The sequence below is a fragment of the Gadus chalcogrammus genome, chromosome 1 (assembly GCF_026213295.1).
Source record: "Gadus chalcogrammus isolate NIFS_2021 chromosome 1, NIFS_Gcha_1.0, whole genome shotgun sequence".
In the NCBI taxonomy this organism is placed as follows: Eukaryota; Metazoa; Chordata; class Actinopteri; order Gadiformes; family Gadidae; genus Gadus; species Gadus chalcogrammus.
Genome location: NC_079412.1, coordinates 652190 through 665718, shown reverse-complemented (window position 1 = coordinate 665718; position 13529 = coordinate 652190). Strand labels below are relative to the sequence as shown.

General features: G+C 46.5%; 2 protein-coding genes and 7 non-coding genes across 11 annotated transcripts; all 9 read left to right on the top strand.

Annotated features, from left to right (window-relative positions):
• The first annotated feature begins 345 nt into the window (after positions 1-345).
• On the top strand, positions 346-419 carry trnat-ugu (transfer RNA threonine (anticodon UGU)). Its single transcript has one exon. It is a non-coding gene; the product is annotated as a tRNA-Thr (tRNA).
• A 481-nt stretch (positions 420-900) lies between these two features.
• Positions 901-982, top strand: trnas-aga (transfer RNA serine (anticodon AGA)). The gene has a single exon. It is a non-coding gene; the product is annotated as a tRNA-Ser (tRNA).
• A 1276-nt stretch (positions 983-2258) lies between these two features.
• Positions 2259-2330, top strand: trnaa-cgc (transfer RNA alanine (anticodon CGC)). Its single transcript has one exon. It is a non-coding gene; the product is annotated as a tRNA-Ala (tRNA).
• A 598-nt stretch (positions 2331-2928) lies between these two features.
• Positions 2929-3002, top strand: trnat-ugu (transfer RNA threonine (anticodon UGU)). Its single transcript has one exon. It is a non-coding gene; the product is annotated as a tRNA-Thr (tRNA).
• A 2805-nt stretch (positions 3003-5807) lies between these two features.
• On the top strand, positions 5808-8823 carry LOC130391031 (uncharacterized). 3 transcript variants are annotated; one of them, XM_056601248.1, is made up of 3 exons: positions 5808-6833; positions 7129-8035; positions 8222-8823. In XM_056601248.1, the coding sequence occupies exons 1-2, from the start codon at positions 6665-6667 to the stop codon at positions 7788-7790; spliced, it is 831 nt and encodes a 276-aa protein (XP_056457223.1). In that variant the 5' UTR covers positions 5808-6664; the 3' UTR covers positions 7791-8035; positions 8222-8823. The 3 variants fall into 3 exon arrangements, with proteins under 3 accessions (XP_056457223.1, XP_056457231.1, XP_056457267.1); XM_056601256.1 differs by having other exon boundaries at positions 7129-8460; positions 8575-8823; XM_056601292.1 differs by lacking the exon at positions 5808-6833 and having other exon boundaries at positions 6866-8035; positions 8222-8460; positions 8575-8823.
• A 29-nt stretch (positions 8824-8852) lies between these two features.
• On the top strand, positions 8853-10980 carry LOC130390932 (proline-rich protein 12-like). The gene is made up of 3 exons (XM_056601148.1): positions 8853-8937; positions 9088-9345; positions 9503-10980. Exons 2-3 carry the CDS (start codon positions 9095-9097, stop codon positions 10236-10238), a joined length of 987 nt encoding a protein of 328 aa, XP_056457123.1. The 5' UTR covers positions 8853-8937; positions 9088-9094; the 3' UTR covers positions 10239-10980.
• A 382-nt stretch (positions 10981-11362) lies between these two features.
• trnaa-ugc (transfer RNA alanine (anticodon UGC)) lies at positions 11363-11434 on the top strand. Its single transcript has one exon. It is a non-coding gene; the product is annotated as a tRNA-Ala (tRNA).
• An 870-nt stretch (positions 11435-12304) lies between these two features.
• On the top strand, positions 12305-12376 carry trnaa-cgc (transfer RNA alanine (anticodon CGC)). Its single transcript has one exon. It is a non-coding gene; the product is annotated as a tRNA-Ala (tRNA).
• Positions 12377-12974: 598 nt separating this feature from the next.
• Positions 12975-13048, top strand: trnat-ugu (transfer RNA threonine (anticodon UGU)). The gene has a single exon. It is a non-coding gene; the product is annotated as a tRNA-Thr (tRNA).
• The last annotated feature ends 481 nt before the right edge of the window (positions 13049-13529 follow it).

The following is a 13529-nucleotide window of genomic DNA, read 5'->3' as shown; positions in this document are numbered from 1 at the left end:
TCGAATCCTGCCGTCAACGGTACAGGTTAATCAGTGTATGTTTAAGGGGCTGTTTAAAGGATCAACAGAAATATGTCATGGTACTGCAGACCTCTTTCGTTGTCTTCCCAATCAATTGCTGAAGCATTACTCCTGAACTGAGAGGGGTGCTGTGGCTTGGACTGTCATAGTGACTGTCTAGTTCACAGAAGAGGCAGTGTTCTAATCACATCAGTAAGTTGTATAATGTAAGTAACCTACTCAATTGGAATTCCTTTAGCCGCCAGTTCTGATAGCTTAACACATGATCGGGTCACGCTACATGAGACCTTTTTCATTGGTGTCTCAAGTAAACATTACCATAGGGGTGCTGTGGCTTAGCTGGTGAAAGCGCCTGTCTTGTAAACAGGAGACCCTGGGTTCAACTCCCAGCAGTACCTACACTTTTTGCAACAGCATCAACTGGTGTAGATGTGATAAAAGTGTTTCTTGCAGTTAAAAAAAACGGAATTGTCCTAACTGGCAATCTTGCTTGTGGTTGTAAGCTTGCAATCCATCAATGCAATAGACTTTCCATCAATGAAAACAGCGGCAGGCAAGCTAAATTCTCTATAAAATGTATGATACCCTAGTGCCAACTAATGACCTATTTGTCCCTTCTATCGTTAAGCAAAGCTTCAGGAATCGGTTTTACAGATGTACAATTGAAGTAACACAGGGGACTTCTCTCAACGGCAAAGCGTATGCTTCTCATGTAGAAGGCCTGAGGTTCAATGCCTGCCGTCTCCAAGATGTGATCAAAGCTAGCTTCAGTCAATTTGAAGATTATTTCAAAATTAGATCAAGCAAGGCTTAACCTACCCTAAGTGTTCCAGACTCTTCCTGTTCCAAAAAGCCAGAGAATTGGATCTATACAAGCGTGTTGTCGTGGCCGAGTGGTTAAGGCGATGGACTAGAAATCCATTGGGGTCTCCCCGCGCAGGTTCGAATCCTGCCGACAACGGTTATTTCTGATTACGAATTTTCATTCCCTTGGTCAGCCAACACATATTACGGTGAGACTGCATGAAATCAGTGCAAATATGTTAATCTAAGCATGTAGAAGGTGACATATTTAAAACCTGGCATTATCTGGACAGGCTCTTAGCATTCGATGTTTTTTGACAACATGTTCTCCAAACATAAAATGTAAATATTTCAAGGTCTGATAGATCTGAAGACTAGTGTTGTCAGGTCCAAGTGCTGAATCCCAAGTGCTGAAGCCGGTTTAAAATGTACATACTCTAGCAGTAAGGGGATGTAGCTCAGTGGTAGTGCGTATGCTTTGCATGTATGAGGCCCCGGGTTCAATCACCGGCAACGCCATTTGATTGCCCTAGAAAAGTCAGGTGAGTGCTATATTGATCAAATGAGGTCACGCAATGCTTAACCTACCAAAGATGTTGCCGAATGCTATTGTTCGAAACAAGTGAGAGAATTGAAACTGTGTTGTCGTCAACGATACAGGTTAATCAGTGCGTGCGATTTCAAAAGCGCACGCTTTTGTGCGCTTGTGCGCTCAAAAGCTAGTGTGCGCTAGTGTGCGCTTGTGCGCTCAAAAGCTAGTGTGCGCTCAAAAGCTAGTGCCGGTCAACACATTGATATGAGTACGGTACGTTTATGCATTAAGTGTTGACAGCCACCGAAGAGAAAAACATTGTTGCGTCACGACGAAGATTCAGGCCTGCCGACAAGCGTTGGCCAGTTCTGCTATCTGTACGCAGACTACTTCTCTAAGAAATGTATGATACCGTACTGCCAGTCAATAACCGATTTCCCCTCTTGTATCGTTAAGCAAACTTTCATGTATCGGTTGCCACATGTACAATTGAAGTAATCTGTTTTCGGCTCATCTGTAAAGCTTCTCATGTAGGAGTGCTGAGGTCCGATCACTAAGATGTGATCAAAGCAAGCTGTGGTCAAGGGTGTAGGACTATTTCACAATTTGATCACACAGCCTCAAGCGTTGCAGTCTGTTACTGTTCGAACAACTGATAGACTTGAGGTCGATAAGCACCATTGTCCTGGCCAAGCGGTTAAGCTGATGCACTAGAAATCCATTGGATACCCCGCTCCATGATTGAAATCTGCCACACCAGTTTTCCACCTCTGCTTTTAGCAGGCAGGCCAAATATCTTCATCTCTTAGGATGGTCTAGTGCAAGTCAACCTATTGATTGGCTGTATCATTAAGCATAGCTTCAGGTATTGACAGTAGAGATGTACTATTTATTACATAATGGGGATGTAGCTCAGTGGTAGAGCGCATGCTTCGCATGTATGAGGTCCCGGGTTCAATCCCCGGCATCTCCAAATTGTAGTGAAGGTGACGGGTGAATTATAAATGAATCCCATTTATAAGGTAGAAGTCAAAAATGATCCGATCACGAAACATTGCTGAATGTTACTGTGTGATGAATTTTTAAACAAAATGAGGTCACGCAATGCTTTACATACCAAAAATGTTGCAGAATGCTAATGTTTGAACAAGATAGAGATTTGAAACGTCGATACTGTGTGGTTACGGTGATGGACTAGAAATCCATTGGGGTCTCCCCGCGCAGGTTCGAATCCTGCCGTCAACGGTACAGGTTAATCAGTGTATGTTTAAGGGGCTGTTTAAAGGATCAACAGAAATATGTCATGGTACTGCAGACCTCTTTCGTTGTCTTCCCAATCAATTGCTGAAGCATTACTCCTGAACTGAGAGGGGTGCTGTGGCTTGGACTGTCATAGTGACTGTCTAGTTCACAGAAGAGGCAGTGTTCTAATCACATCAGTAAGTTGTATAATGTAAGTAACCTACTCAATTGGAATTCCTTTAGCCGCCAGTTCTGATAGCTTAACACATGATCGGGTCACGCTACATGAGACCTTTTTCATTGGTGTCTCAAGTAAACATTACCGTAGGGGTGCTGTGGCTTAGCTGGTGAAAGCGCCTGTCTTGTAAACAGGAGACCCTGGGTTCAACTCCCAGCAGTACCTACACTTTTTGCAACAGCATCAACTGGTGTAGATGTGATAAAAGTGTTTCTTGCAGTTAAAAAAAACGGAATTGTCCTAACTGGCAATCTTGCTTGTGGTTGTAAGCTTGCAATCCATCAATGCAATAGACTTTCCATCAATGAAAACAGCGGCAGGCAAGCTAAATTCTCTATAAAATGTATGATACCCTAGTGCCAACTAATGACCTATTTGTCCCTTCTATCGTTAAGCAAAGCTTCAGGAATCGGTTTTACAGATGTACAATTGAAGTAACACAGGGGACTTCTCTCAACGGCAAAGCGTATGCTTCTCATGTAGAAGGCCTGAGGTTCAATGCCTGCCGTCTCCAAGATGTGATCAAAGCTAGCTTCAGTCAATTTGAAGATTATTTCAAAATTAGATCAAGCAAGGCTTAACCTACCCCAAGTGTTCCAGACTCTTCCTGTTCCAAAAAGCCAGAGAATTGGATCTATACAAGTGTGTTGTCGTGGCCGTACCTGCGGGTTTTCGGACTGCCTCCGAGGTCCGAACACATTACAAAAGGTCCGAACAAATCCGAACGAGGTCCTAACATGCTCCTAACCAGGTCCGAACATATTCCTTCAGAGATCAAAGAGTTTCGAATGAGATCCGAACACAGTTCCGAACAGTATAGGTCACGTGACGCGGGAGGGGCGGGAATATACGATGAACATCGCGTTAGAGTCGCAGCCATTTTTTCCACCGCTTGCGGGAGATAAAACATCGGTAGAAAGGTAATAACGTATTTATTTGTCGTATAAACGAAATAGTTGTGCCAAGTTTCATCCCCTCCGGTAATGGAGTCTTGTTATGTGCTTGAACAGCGCAAACAGGTGTATGAAACAAGTTTAATTGTGCCAAGTTTAATTATTAACAATAATGATCCTTGCCAAGTTTCATCCCCTCCGGTAATGGAGTCTTGTTATGTGCTTGAACAGCGCAAACAGGTGTATGAAACAAGTTTAATTGTGCCAAGTTTAATTATTAACAATAATGATCCTTTAGTTTGCCTGCTTTTATTTTGTGAAGCACTTTGTGCTACAATGTCTTCGTATGAAAATATTGATTGATTGAATAATACAAATAATGATGATAACATTAATATTATTAGAACTTTATTTGTATAGTAATAAAACAGTAATGCAAAACATACCTACCCACCTACAAACATACATATATAAATACATACACATGTATCATTTCTACCAATCTGTCTGTCTGTACACACACATAGCCTAGCTCGACATTAACCTGTTTTACATTTGATGTTTGCAGATGAAGGAAGCAAAGCCTGATTCCTATTGGAGGGATGTATGCCTCAAGTATGCTCGGGGCCAATTCCATTTTACCACAGGCAAACGGCCAGGGGCCAAAAAATGGAAAAAGGCCTTAGAAAAAATAGATGCTTGCCCGCTGCAGAAGCAAATTAACACCAAGGATCTGTTTGGGAGAAGCCTTAAGTGCTCCTGTGGGTTCCACAAGGTAGGTGAAATTATTTACTAATTGATTGTTTGCTGGTTTGTTTGTTTGTTTTTTCCTCTGGTGGGCTTCAGTGATTTTGCAGTAATGCCTCTGATGTTTTCAAAGCCTGTTTGCTTTTTATTGATTTTCTTTTAACATGTCAGAATAAACACTATTCAATGCATCGTTCTATTTTGTGGATTTATTTATTGAACAATATGTATCTGTACCTTTCTGGAGAAAACTAGTATAGTAGTGTAGGATTCTTAGTTGCATGTAGCATAGCATGGCCCTCTTTTTGTAACCCCCCCCCCCCAGCCAGCAGATCTGTCATCAGGCGCTGCTGGGTCTAGTGAGGCAGGAGGAGTTAAGACGGACGAGGCAGGGAGCACGGACGTAGGGAGAGGAGAGACAGAGGCAGCGAGAGGAGGCACAGAGGCAGCGAGAGGAGGCACAGAGGCAGCGAGAGGAGGAGAGACAGAGGCAGCGAGAGGAGGAGAGACAGAGGCAGCGAGAGGAGGAGAGACAGAGGCAGCGAGAGGAGGAGAGACAGAGGCAGCGAGAGGAGGAGAGACAGAGGCAGCGAGAGGAGGAGACACAGAGGCAGGGGCAGTCAACGCAGAGGCAGGGAGAGGAGACGCAGAAGCAGGAGAGGGAGTGCAGTGCTGCCTGTGCAACCTGCATGTGGAGGGAGACCGGTTCACCCAGCACCTGTCGGACCACCACACGGAGGAGCAGTGTGATACCTGTGGGGCCAAGGTGCAGGGTGCTGTTGGTCTTTTGAACCACATCGAAGTGGTTCACTATGCCTTCAGGGTACCATCAAAGCCGTCTCTGCCCCCTTCTTCATCCTGCTCTGCCGCGCCACACCACACGGCAGCTCCACCACCTGCAGCACACTTCAGGGTACCATCAAAGCCGTCTCTGCCCCCTTCTTCACCCTGCTCTGCCGCGCCACACCACACGGCAGCTCCACCACCTGCAGCACACTTCAGGGTACCATCAGAGCCGTCTCTGCCCCCTTCTTCATCCTACTCTGCCGCGCCACACCACACGGCAGCTCCACCACCTGCAGCACACTTCAGGGTACCATCAGAGCCGTCTCTGCCCCCTTCTTCATCCTACTCTGCCGCGCCACACCACACGGCAGCTCCACCACCTGCAGCACACTTCAGGGTACCATCAGAGCCGTCTCTGCCCCCTTCTTCATCCTGCTCTGCCGCGCCACACCACACGGCAGCTCCACCACCTGCAGCACAGAGGGTCAACTGGAAAGGTTTCCTGCCTGACCAGTTCAGAAGGGTGATCCAGGAAGCCGATCAGGTCTGGGTTTCCAAATGCTTGTATGAGCCTACAGGCCAACTCAAGCAAAAGATCCAGGCCTGCTGGTTTCACCCTCCACTGGAGCCCAAACCATCCCCTCCTGAGCCTGGCTGGTACTTCCGGCAGAGGCTGTTTATCTGGGCACCGATGAGGATGTGGGGGATCCCCTCAAAGTGCCCCCAGTGTTCCTCAAAGATGAACAGCTCCGGGATTTACCGGAAGGTAAGGGAGGTGATCGACGTGGATAGCCGCTATTATCTTGTGGGAGCGGACTATCCACGTTGCTGCAGGTGCTCGCAGCCGGTCTGCCCATGGAGCTGCGACATGCTCTCGCAGCTGGATGTGGCACACAGGAGCCTGTTTCCCGCTGTCCTCACAACACAGCTGGCTCTGGATAGGAAAGTGATGACCTTCCTGAAGCCGAGGACCAGCGGGAACAGTTCCTCCTACCTCCAGTCTGCCATAGCGGAAGGTCACAGCGAGGAGTGGGCCCGGCAGACCATCCGCTACCTGGCTGACTGCGAGCTGCACAAAAAGATGGCTACATTTGTCCTCTCTGCAGCCATATACCCTCCTCCACCACCCTTCAGGCCCCTTCCACTCGCCCAGTGGTTTGAGACAGTCCACTCCAACGACATCCTCAGCCACGTGGAGGAGATGAAGGGTGTGATCACTTCAACCTATGGGAGAATCCTGAAAATGGACTCCACAAAGAAGGTGAGGGTTTCAACAGTAGAAAAATATACAAAATTGTATAATTACAACCAAACAGGAAATTGGTTTACTTCATAGTGCTTGTGTTTGTTTTACAGGTCACCAAGAAGCTGGCTGGTGCAATCGGGGACAGTGCCGCCTGGATGTCGAACATCGGCAACGAGTTTGGCCAGGTGTTGAACTCTGTGCTGACGGCGGGTGAAGGTGCAGGGTTAGAGGAGTTGTGCCAGGGCGTCGTCACCCGGTATAGGAATGCGGGCCAACCTGAACCTGAGGCCATCTATGTTGATCGGGACTGCTGCAGCCAGTCAGGTGTGTGAAAATTGCTCTCTCACTCACACACAGACACACAGACACACACACACACACACACACACACACACACACACACACACACACACACACACACACACACACACACACACACACACACACACACACACACTTACTCACTCACTAACACACACACAGACACACTGTTGGTAGCATTTGTATTAAATGTATTTATTTAATACCAATGCTACTTTGGGGAGAAGTGTCAGGCAATTGGGAGTAACCACACAAAGGTGTTGTGGTCTATGGTATTAAGAATGGTTGTTTTTCACAGGTGTGTCTGCAGTGGCGAAACTCTTTCGCCCATGGAGGTCTGCAGTGCGCCTGGATAGCTTCCATTTTATGAGGCGCTTTAACTGCGGCCTCACAACCGAACACCACCCTCTCTATGGCACCTTTTGTGCCAAGCTTTCCGCCTGCATTTTTCTCTGGGACCAGGAGGATGTGCAACGCCTGAAGGAGGCCAAGAGAGCGGAGTGGAAGAGCAGCCACAGCGGACATACTCCCACTGACGACCAGCTCATGGCCACCATCAGCTCAGCTGAAATTAAGAGGCACTGCAGGAGGAGGACGCGTGGAGTGGAGGAGATGCGGAGCAGTATTTCAGGGCTCCTGGAATCTGTGTGGGAGCTCACAGACACCACAGGGCTGCGTCTGGTGAGCCATGACAGCATGCGCCACGTGTGGGAAGTTCAGCAGAAGCACCTGGAGTGCCTCCAAGACCCTGCAGGTGTTGCACTCTACACAAAGGTGGGGACACTCCAGAAGGGCGGCAAGGAGCTGGACATCCTTAGGTGTGGTAGGGGGTCCTCCTCCCTGGAGAGTTTCCACCGGCACCAGTGTGCTTTCATTCCAGGTACATTTGCATGTGTTGTGATTATTCAAAATAGCACAATTACCACTGACGGGTATTCATATGTATTCACTTTACAATAAGGGTTGACTGGACAGAGTGTTTTGTTTCTTAGGCTGGCGGTGCAATGCTTTGCACATGCAAATGTACATGCTGGAGGGTATATCAAGGTGGAACATGGGCCGGGCCAAGGAGGCAGTAGATGTGGAGGGGGCCTCCACCCTAAGAAGCTTCGATGTTCGGTTGATGTCCCACCTTAACAACCTAAGCCAGCGTGTGCATGGTTGTGCTCTGGTGCCAGAGTTCACCCTTCCTGGGAAACCTACTGGTAAGAGAGATCTCAGAGCAACACTGGTTGCCCGGAGTATTACATCCCCTCCTCTTTTTCTTAGGCACCCCCCTACCCAGAGGACATGCATTTCTTGAGTGCAAAGATTGTGCTATTCATGTAGGAGATGGATGTATGTACAGTATGTATGTCCTTTCTTTATCTTTGTGTCTATGCTGGTTACAGGCGAACGCATAGCCGTGGAATATTTATTGGAGCAGACCAATAGAGGCGACCTGCTGGCTCCATCACAGGCCTCCATCTCAGAAATCCCCTTGCCGGTGCTGGAGGAGGAGGAGGAGGAGGAGGAGGAGGATGATGCCATCAGCATGCCTGCCATCAGCGTGCCTGCCATCAGCGTGCCTGCCATCAGCGTGCCTGCCATCAGCATGCCTGCCATCAGCATGCCTGCCTCTGTCACAGAGGTCAATAACATACAATAAGATAAATGAATGTAAAATTAGCATTGCTCACATATTAGAAACAAGAGTGTACATTTATTTGCTTCTTTTTTCTTTTTCTCTCTTATCACTTTTCAGACCAGCCAATGTGATTCGAGGGGCGTTCCGGGGTGGGACGCAGTAGATGCCCTTGCTGCCTACCTACTCGGATTAAACCGCACCATCACGGCCTTGTCAGCCAAGGAGGAGGCGGACATAGTTCGCCTGTACGCGGCTTTACATGCGATGGATCGGAAACCTTCAAGGTACAAAATAGTAATTATTATTATTATTACACCAAAATTAAACATACATTCCATGGAATGAATTAAGCATATGGATGTCTCTTTCACCGTTCAGGTACAGCCAGAAGGCAAAGAAGAAGTCGCATGCGTCAGGAGGACCATGGAGAGCGCCGAGGAAGCCGAGTGGCTCTGCTCCTGGACAGCAGGCGGCAGAGAGGTGCTTGACCACAATTTGATATCATTTTATGAAATGTATTTATTATGTGTAGATTATTTTATTGAAATCCCTGTTGACATTGTCACTTGGTTCTTCATGACTTTATATCCTTGTTCACAGTACATATCATATCATCCTTCTCTCCCACAGGCTGTACATGACTCATGGCCAAGCAGCCCAGGACCCCGAAGTTCACAGGGTCTGTGAGTGTGTCTGCCTCAGACTCTTAAAAGAGTTTGAGCAGTCACGCAACAGGCCAAAGGACACAAAGGGGAAAACAATGCCCATCCCTCAGTCCATCGTAAGCGTGTACAGCCACATCAAACAGCTGCTTGAGGACAGCAGGGTTGTCTGTGATGACACAGACCTGGTTCTGGTGCCAGTAAACAACACCACAGTCTCTTCATGGTATGTGCTATTTCATTTACCTTTCCCATACACTCAAGACAGTTTATAAAGATTTAACCTCAAGGAAAACCTCCACCTGCATGCTCGTTAGAAAATATGTAATAACCTTAGGGAGGGAGGATAGGCTTACATAAAATAATGAATGTTTGTGTTGTAGGCTGCTTAGGAGGGATAAAAGGAAGGACAGGGACATGCTGCTGCAAGGCACTGTACTGCCCAAACAGGTGCACCTGGCAGAGGAGCCTCTCCCTGCTCTGAACACCCTTCCGGCTGCCCCTGTGCAACATGCACATGGGGCAATGACATTTGAGGAGCCGGAAAATCACGAGGGGGAAGCTTTCCCCCGCCAGCGCACTCTAGCGGCGAACAAGCCTCCGCCATCTCCACCTCCCCAGTTCCCTCCACAATTTGGGCCACTTCCTCCATTTCCTCATCTTCCCCCATATCCGCACTTTCCATTTCCATATCCTCATGCACCTCCACTTCCTCATGCTCCTCCATTTTACATTTCTACTCCATATCCTCATGCTCCTCCATATGCTCCTCCATATCCTCATGCTCCTCCATATGCTCCTCCATATCCTCATGCTCCTCCATTTCATGCTCCTCCACTTCCTCAAGCTCCTCCGTTTCCTAATTCCCTATCTCCTGATGCTCCTCCATCCCAGCCAAGGGCACGCGCCTGGAGGCTCAATAAAGCTGCCCAGGAGGATGAGGAGCTTACGTCAAGGGGGGATCCGGCACGGAAGAGGCTGAGAAAAGAGAACTACCACTATACCTGCAAGGGGTGCGGCCAGGCCAAAAATAAAGTCACTGGACACACCCAGCTGAAGGGGCGGTGGTATTGTCCTGCCTCAGGAATGACCCTGGAAGAGTGGAGGAATAGTGTGTAGTTGCTGTCTTTCTGTCTGTCTGTCTCTTTGTTGTTCCTCTCTGTCTCTCTGTCTGTCTCTCTGTTGTTCGTCTCTGTCGTTAAAATAAAGTTTAATAATTGTATTTGAGCCAAGAACAGCCTTCACGTCTTTATTTAATTTCCTCTTGAATACCAGGACAGTGAGTGTCATCCATAATTGAATGTGATTGTTAAAACTAAAGCCAGTCAGAATCAGAATAAGCTTTATTGCCAGGAAGGTTTGCATCAACCAGGAATTATTTGTGGGTAAGTTGGTGCGGAACATGTAATTGCACAACAAACAGTCAACATAAGATAAATAAGACATATAGTATAACCATATATAAAAAGAAAGAATGTGCAGAAAGTGTATGTGCAATGTGTAAAGATAATTGTGTGTTACTGTAACACAAGGGCTTTTATGTTAATTAAGTGTGTAGTGGAGTTAGAGTCCGTGTGTGTATCTGGGAGGGGGGGGGGGACACGTGACTCGAGAACAAGCGAAGATGCAAGCGATATCGCCAGAGCCCAGGTTCGAATCCTGCAAAAGACATGAAAATTAAAGTGATGATACTGTGTGTAAACAATGTTGAAAAGATAAGAGAGGTGATAAAAAATGATATAGTGCACGTTTTCCTCCTTTTTTCTCCTTTTCTTTTTCTCTCTTTCCCCCCTCTTTCCTCTCTCTTTTTTTCTTTTCCCCCGGCCGGGCAGTCCCTTTTGCCCCTTTTTTGGCCGAGTGGTTAAGGCGATGGACTAGAAATCCATTGGGGTACCCCGCGCAGGTTCGAAAACTGCCGACAACGGTTCTATCTGATTACAAGTTTTCATTCCCTTGGTCAGCCAATATATACACTTCTAGACTCATAGACTTCATGAAATCAGTGCAAATATGTTAATCTAACCATGTAGAAGGCGCCATATTTAAAACCTGGCATTATCTGGACAGGCTCTTAGCATTCAATGTTTTTTGAGAACATGTTCTCCAAACATAAAATGTAAATATTTCAAGGTCTGATAGATCTGAAGACTAGTGTTGTCAGGTCCAAGTGCTGAATGCCATGTACGAGAAAACCCTTGGTGTGTTCCGAAGCCGCTTTAAAATTGTACATTCTCGAGCAGTAAGGGGTTGTAGCTCAGTGGTAGTGCGCATGCTATGCATGTATGAGGCCCCGGGTTCAATCCCCGGCATCTCCATTTGATTGCCCTAGAAAAGTCAGGTGAGTGCTATTTTGATCAAATGAGGTCACGCAATGCTTAACCTACCAAAGATGTTGCCGAATGCTAATGTTCAAAACAAGTGAGAGAATTGAAACTGTGTTGTCGTCAACGATACAGGTTAATCAGTGTGTGCGATTTCAAAAGCCCACGCTTTTGTGCGCTCAAAAGCTAGTGTGCGCTCAAAAGCTAGTGCCGGTCAACACATTGATATGAGTACGGTACGTTTATGCACTTAGTGTTGACAGCCACAGAAGAGAAAAACATTGTTGTGTCACGACGAAGATTCAGGCCTGCCGACAAGCGTTGGCCAGTTCTGCTATCTGTACGCAGACTACTTCTCTAAGAAATGTATGATACCGTACTGCCAGTCAATAACCGATTTCCCCTCTTGTATCGTTAAGCAAACTTTCATGTATCGGTTGCCACATGTACAATTGAAGTAATCTGTTTTCGGCTCATCTGTAAAGCTTCCCATGTAGGAGTGCTGAGGTCCGATCACTAAGATGTGATCAAAGCAAGCTGTGGTCAAGGGTGTAGGACTATTTCACAATTTGATCACACAGCCTCAAGCGTTTCAGTCTGTTACTGTTCGAACAACTGATAGACTTGAGGTCGATAAGCACCATTGTCCTGGCCAAGCGGTTAAGCTGATGCACTAGAAATCCATTGGATCCCCCGCTCCATGATTGAAATCTACCACACCAGTTTACCACCTCTGCTTTTAGCAGGCAGGCCAAATATCTTCATCTCTTAGGATGGCCTAGTGCAAGTCAACCTATTTATTGGCTGTATCATTAAGCAAAGCTTCAGGTATTGAGAGTAGAGATGTAGTAATTATTACAAAAAGGGGTTGTAGCTCAGTGGTAGAGCGCATGCTTCGCTTGTATGAGGTCCCGGGTTCAATCCCCGGCATCTCCAAATTGTAGTGTAGGTGACGCGTTGAATATGGATGAATCCCATTTAAAAGGTAGAATTCAAAAATGATCCGATCACGAAACATTGCTGAATGTTACTGTGTAATGAATGTCTAAACAAAATGAGGTCACGCAATGCTGTACCTACCAAAAATGTTGCAGAATGCTAATGTTTGAACAAGATAGAGAATTGAACTGTCGAAACTGTGTGGTTAAGGTGATGGACTAGAAATCCATTGGGGTCTCCCCGCGCAGGTTCGAATCCTGCCGTCAACGGTACAGGTTAATCAGTGTATGTTTAAGGGACTGTTTAAAGGATCAACAGAAATATGTCATGGTACTGCAGACCTCTTTCGTTGTCTTCCCAATCATTTGCTGAAGCATTTCTCCTGAACCGAGAGGGGTGCTGTGGCTGGGACTGTCATAGTGACTGTCTAGTTCACAGAAGAGGCAGTGTTCTAATCACATCAGTAAGTTGTATAATGTAAGTAACCTACTCAATTGGAATTCCTTTAGCCGCCAGTTCTGATAGCTTAACTCATGATCGGGTCACGCTACATGAGACCTTTTTCATTGGTGTCTCAAGTAATCATTACAATAGGGGTACTGTGGCTTAGCTGGTGAAAGCGCCTGTCTTGTAAACAGGAGACCCTGGGTTCAACTCCCGGCAGTACCTACACTATTTGCAACAGCATCATCTGGTGTAGATGTGATAAAAGTGTTTCTTGCAGTTAAAAAAAACGGAATTGTCCTAACTGGCAATCTTGCTTGTGGTTGTAAACTTGCAATCCATCAATGCAATAGACTTTCCACCAATGACAACGGCGGCAGGCAAGCCAAATCCTCAATAAAATGTATTATACCCTAGTGCCAACTGATGACCTATTTGTCCCTTCTATCGTTAAGCAAAGCTTCAGGAATCGGTTTTACAGATGTACAATTGAAGTAACACAGACCCCGTTGGGGGACAGTAGTGCACACATCTCGCAGCTTTTGAGCCATCTTGGACAGGGTTGCTGAGCTTCCAGAAATGTCATCATTGATCATGTCCACTTGACGTAGACGCAGGCCTTGTGCAAGTCTGATAGAACAAGGCAAATAATCATTGTACCACAGTTCATTTGATCTTTTTGGTTTGATACACAAAGTTTGCATCT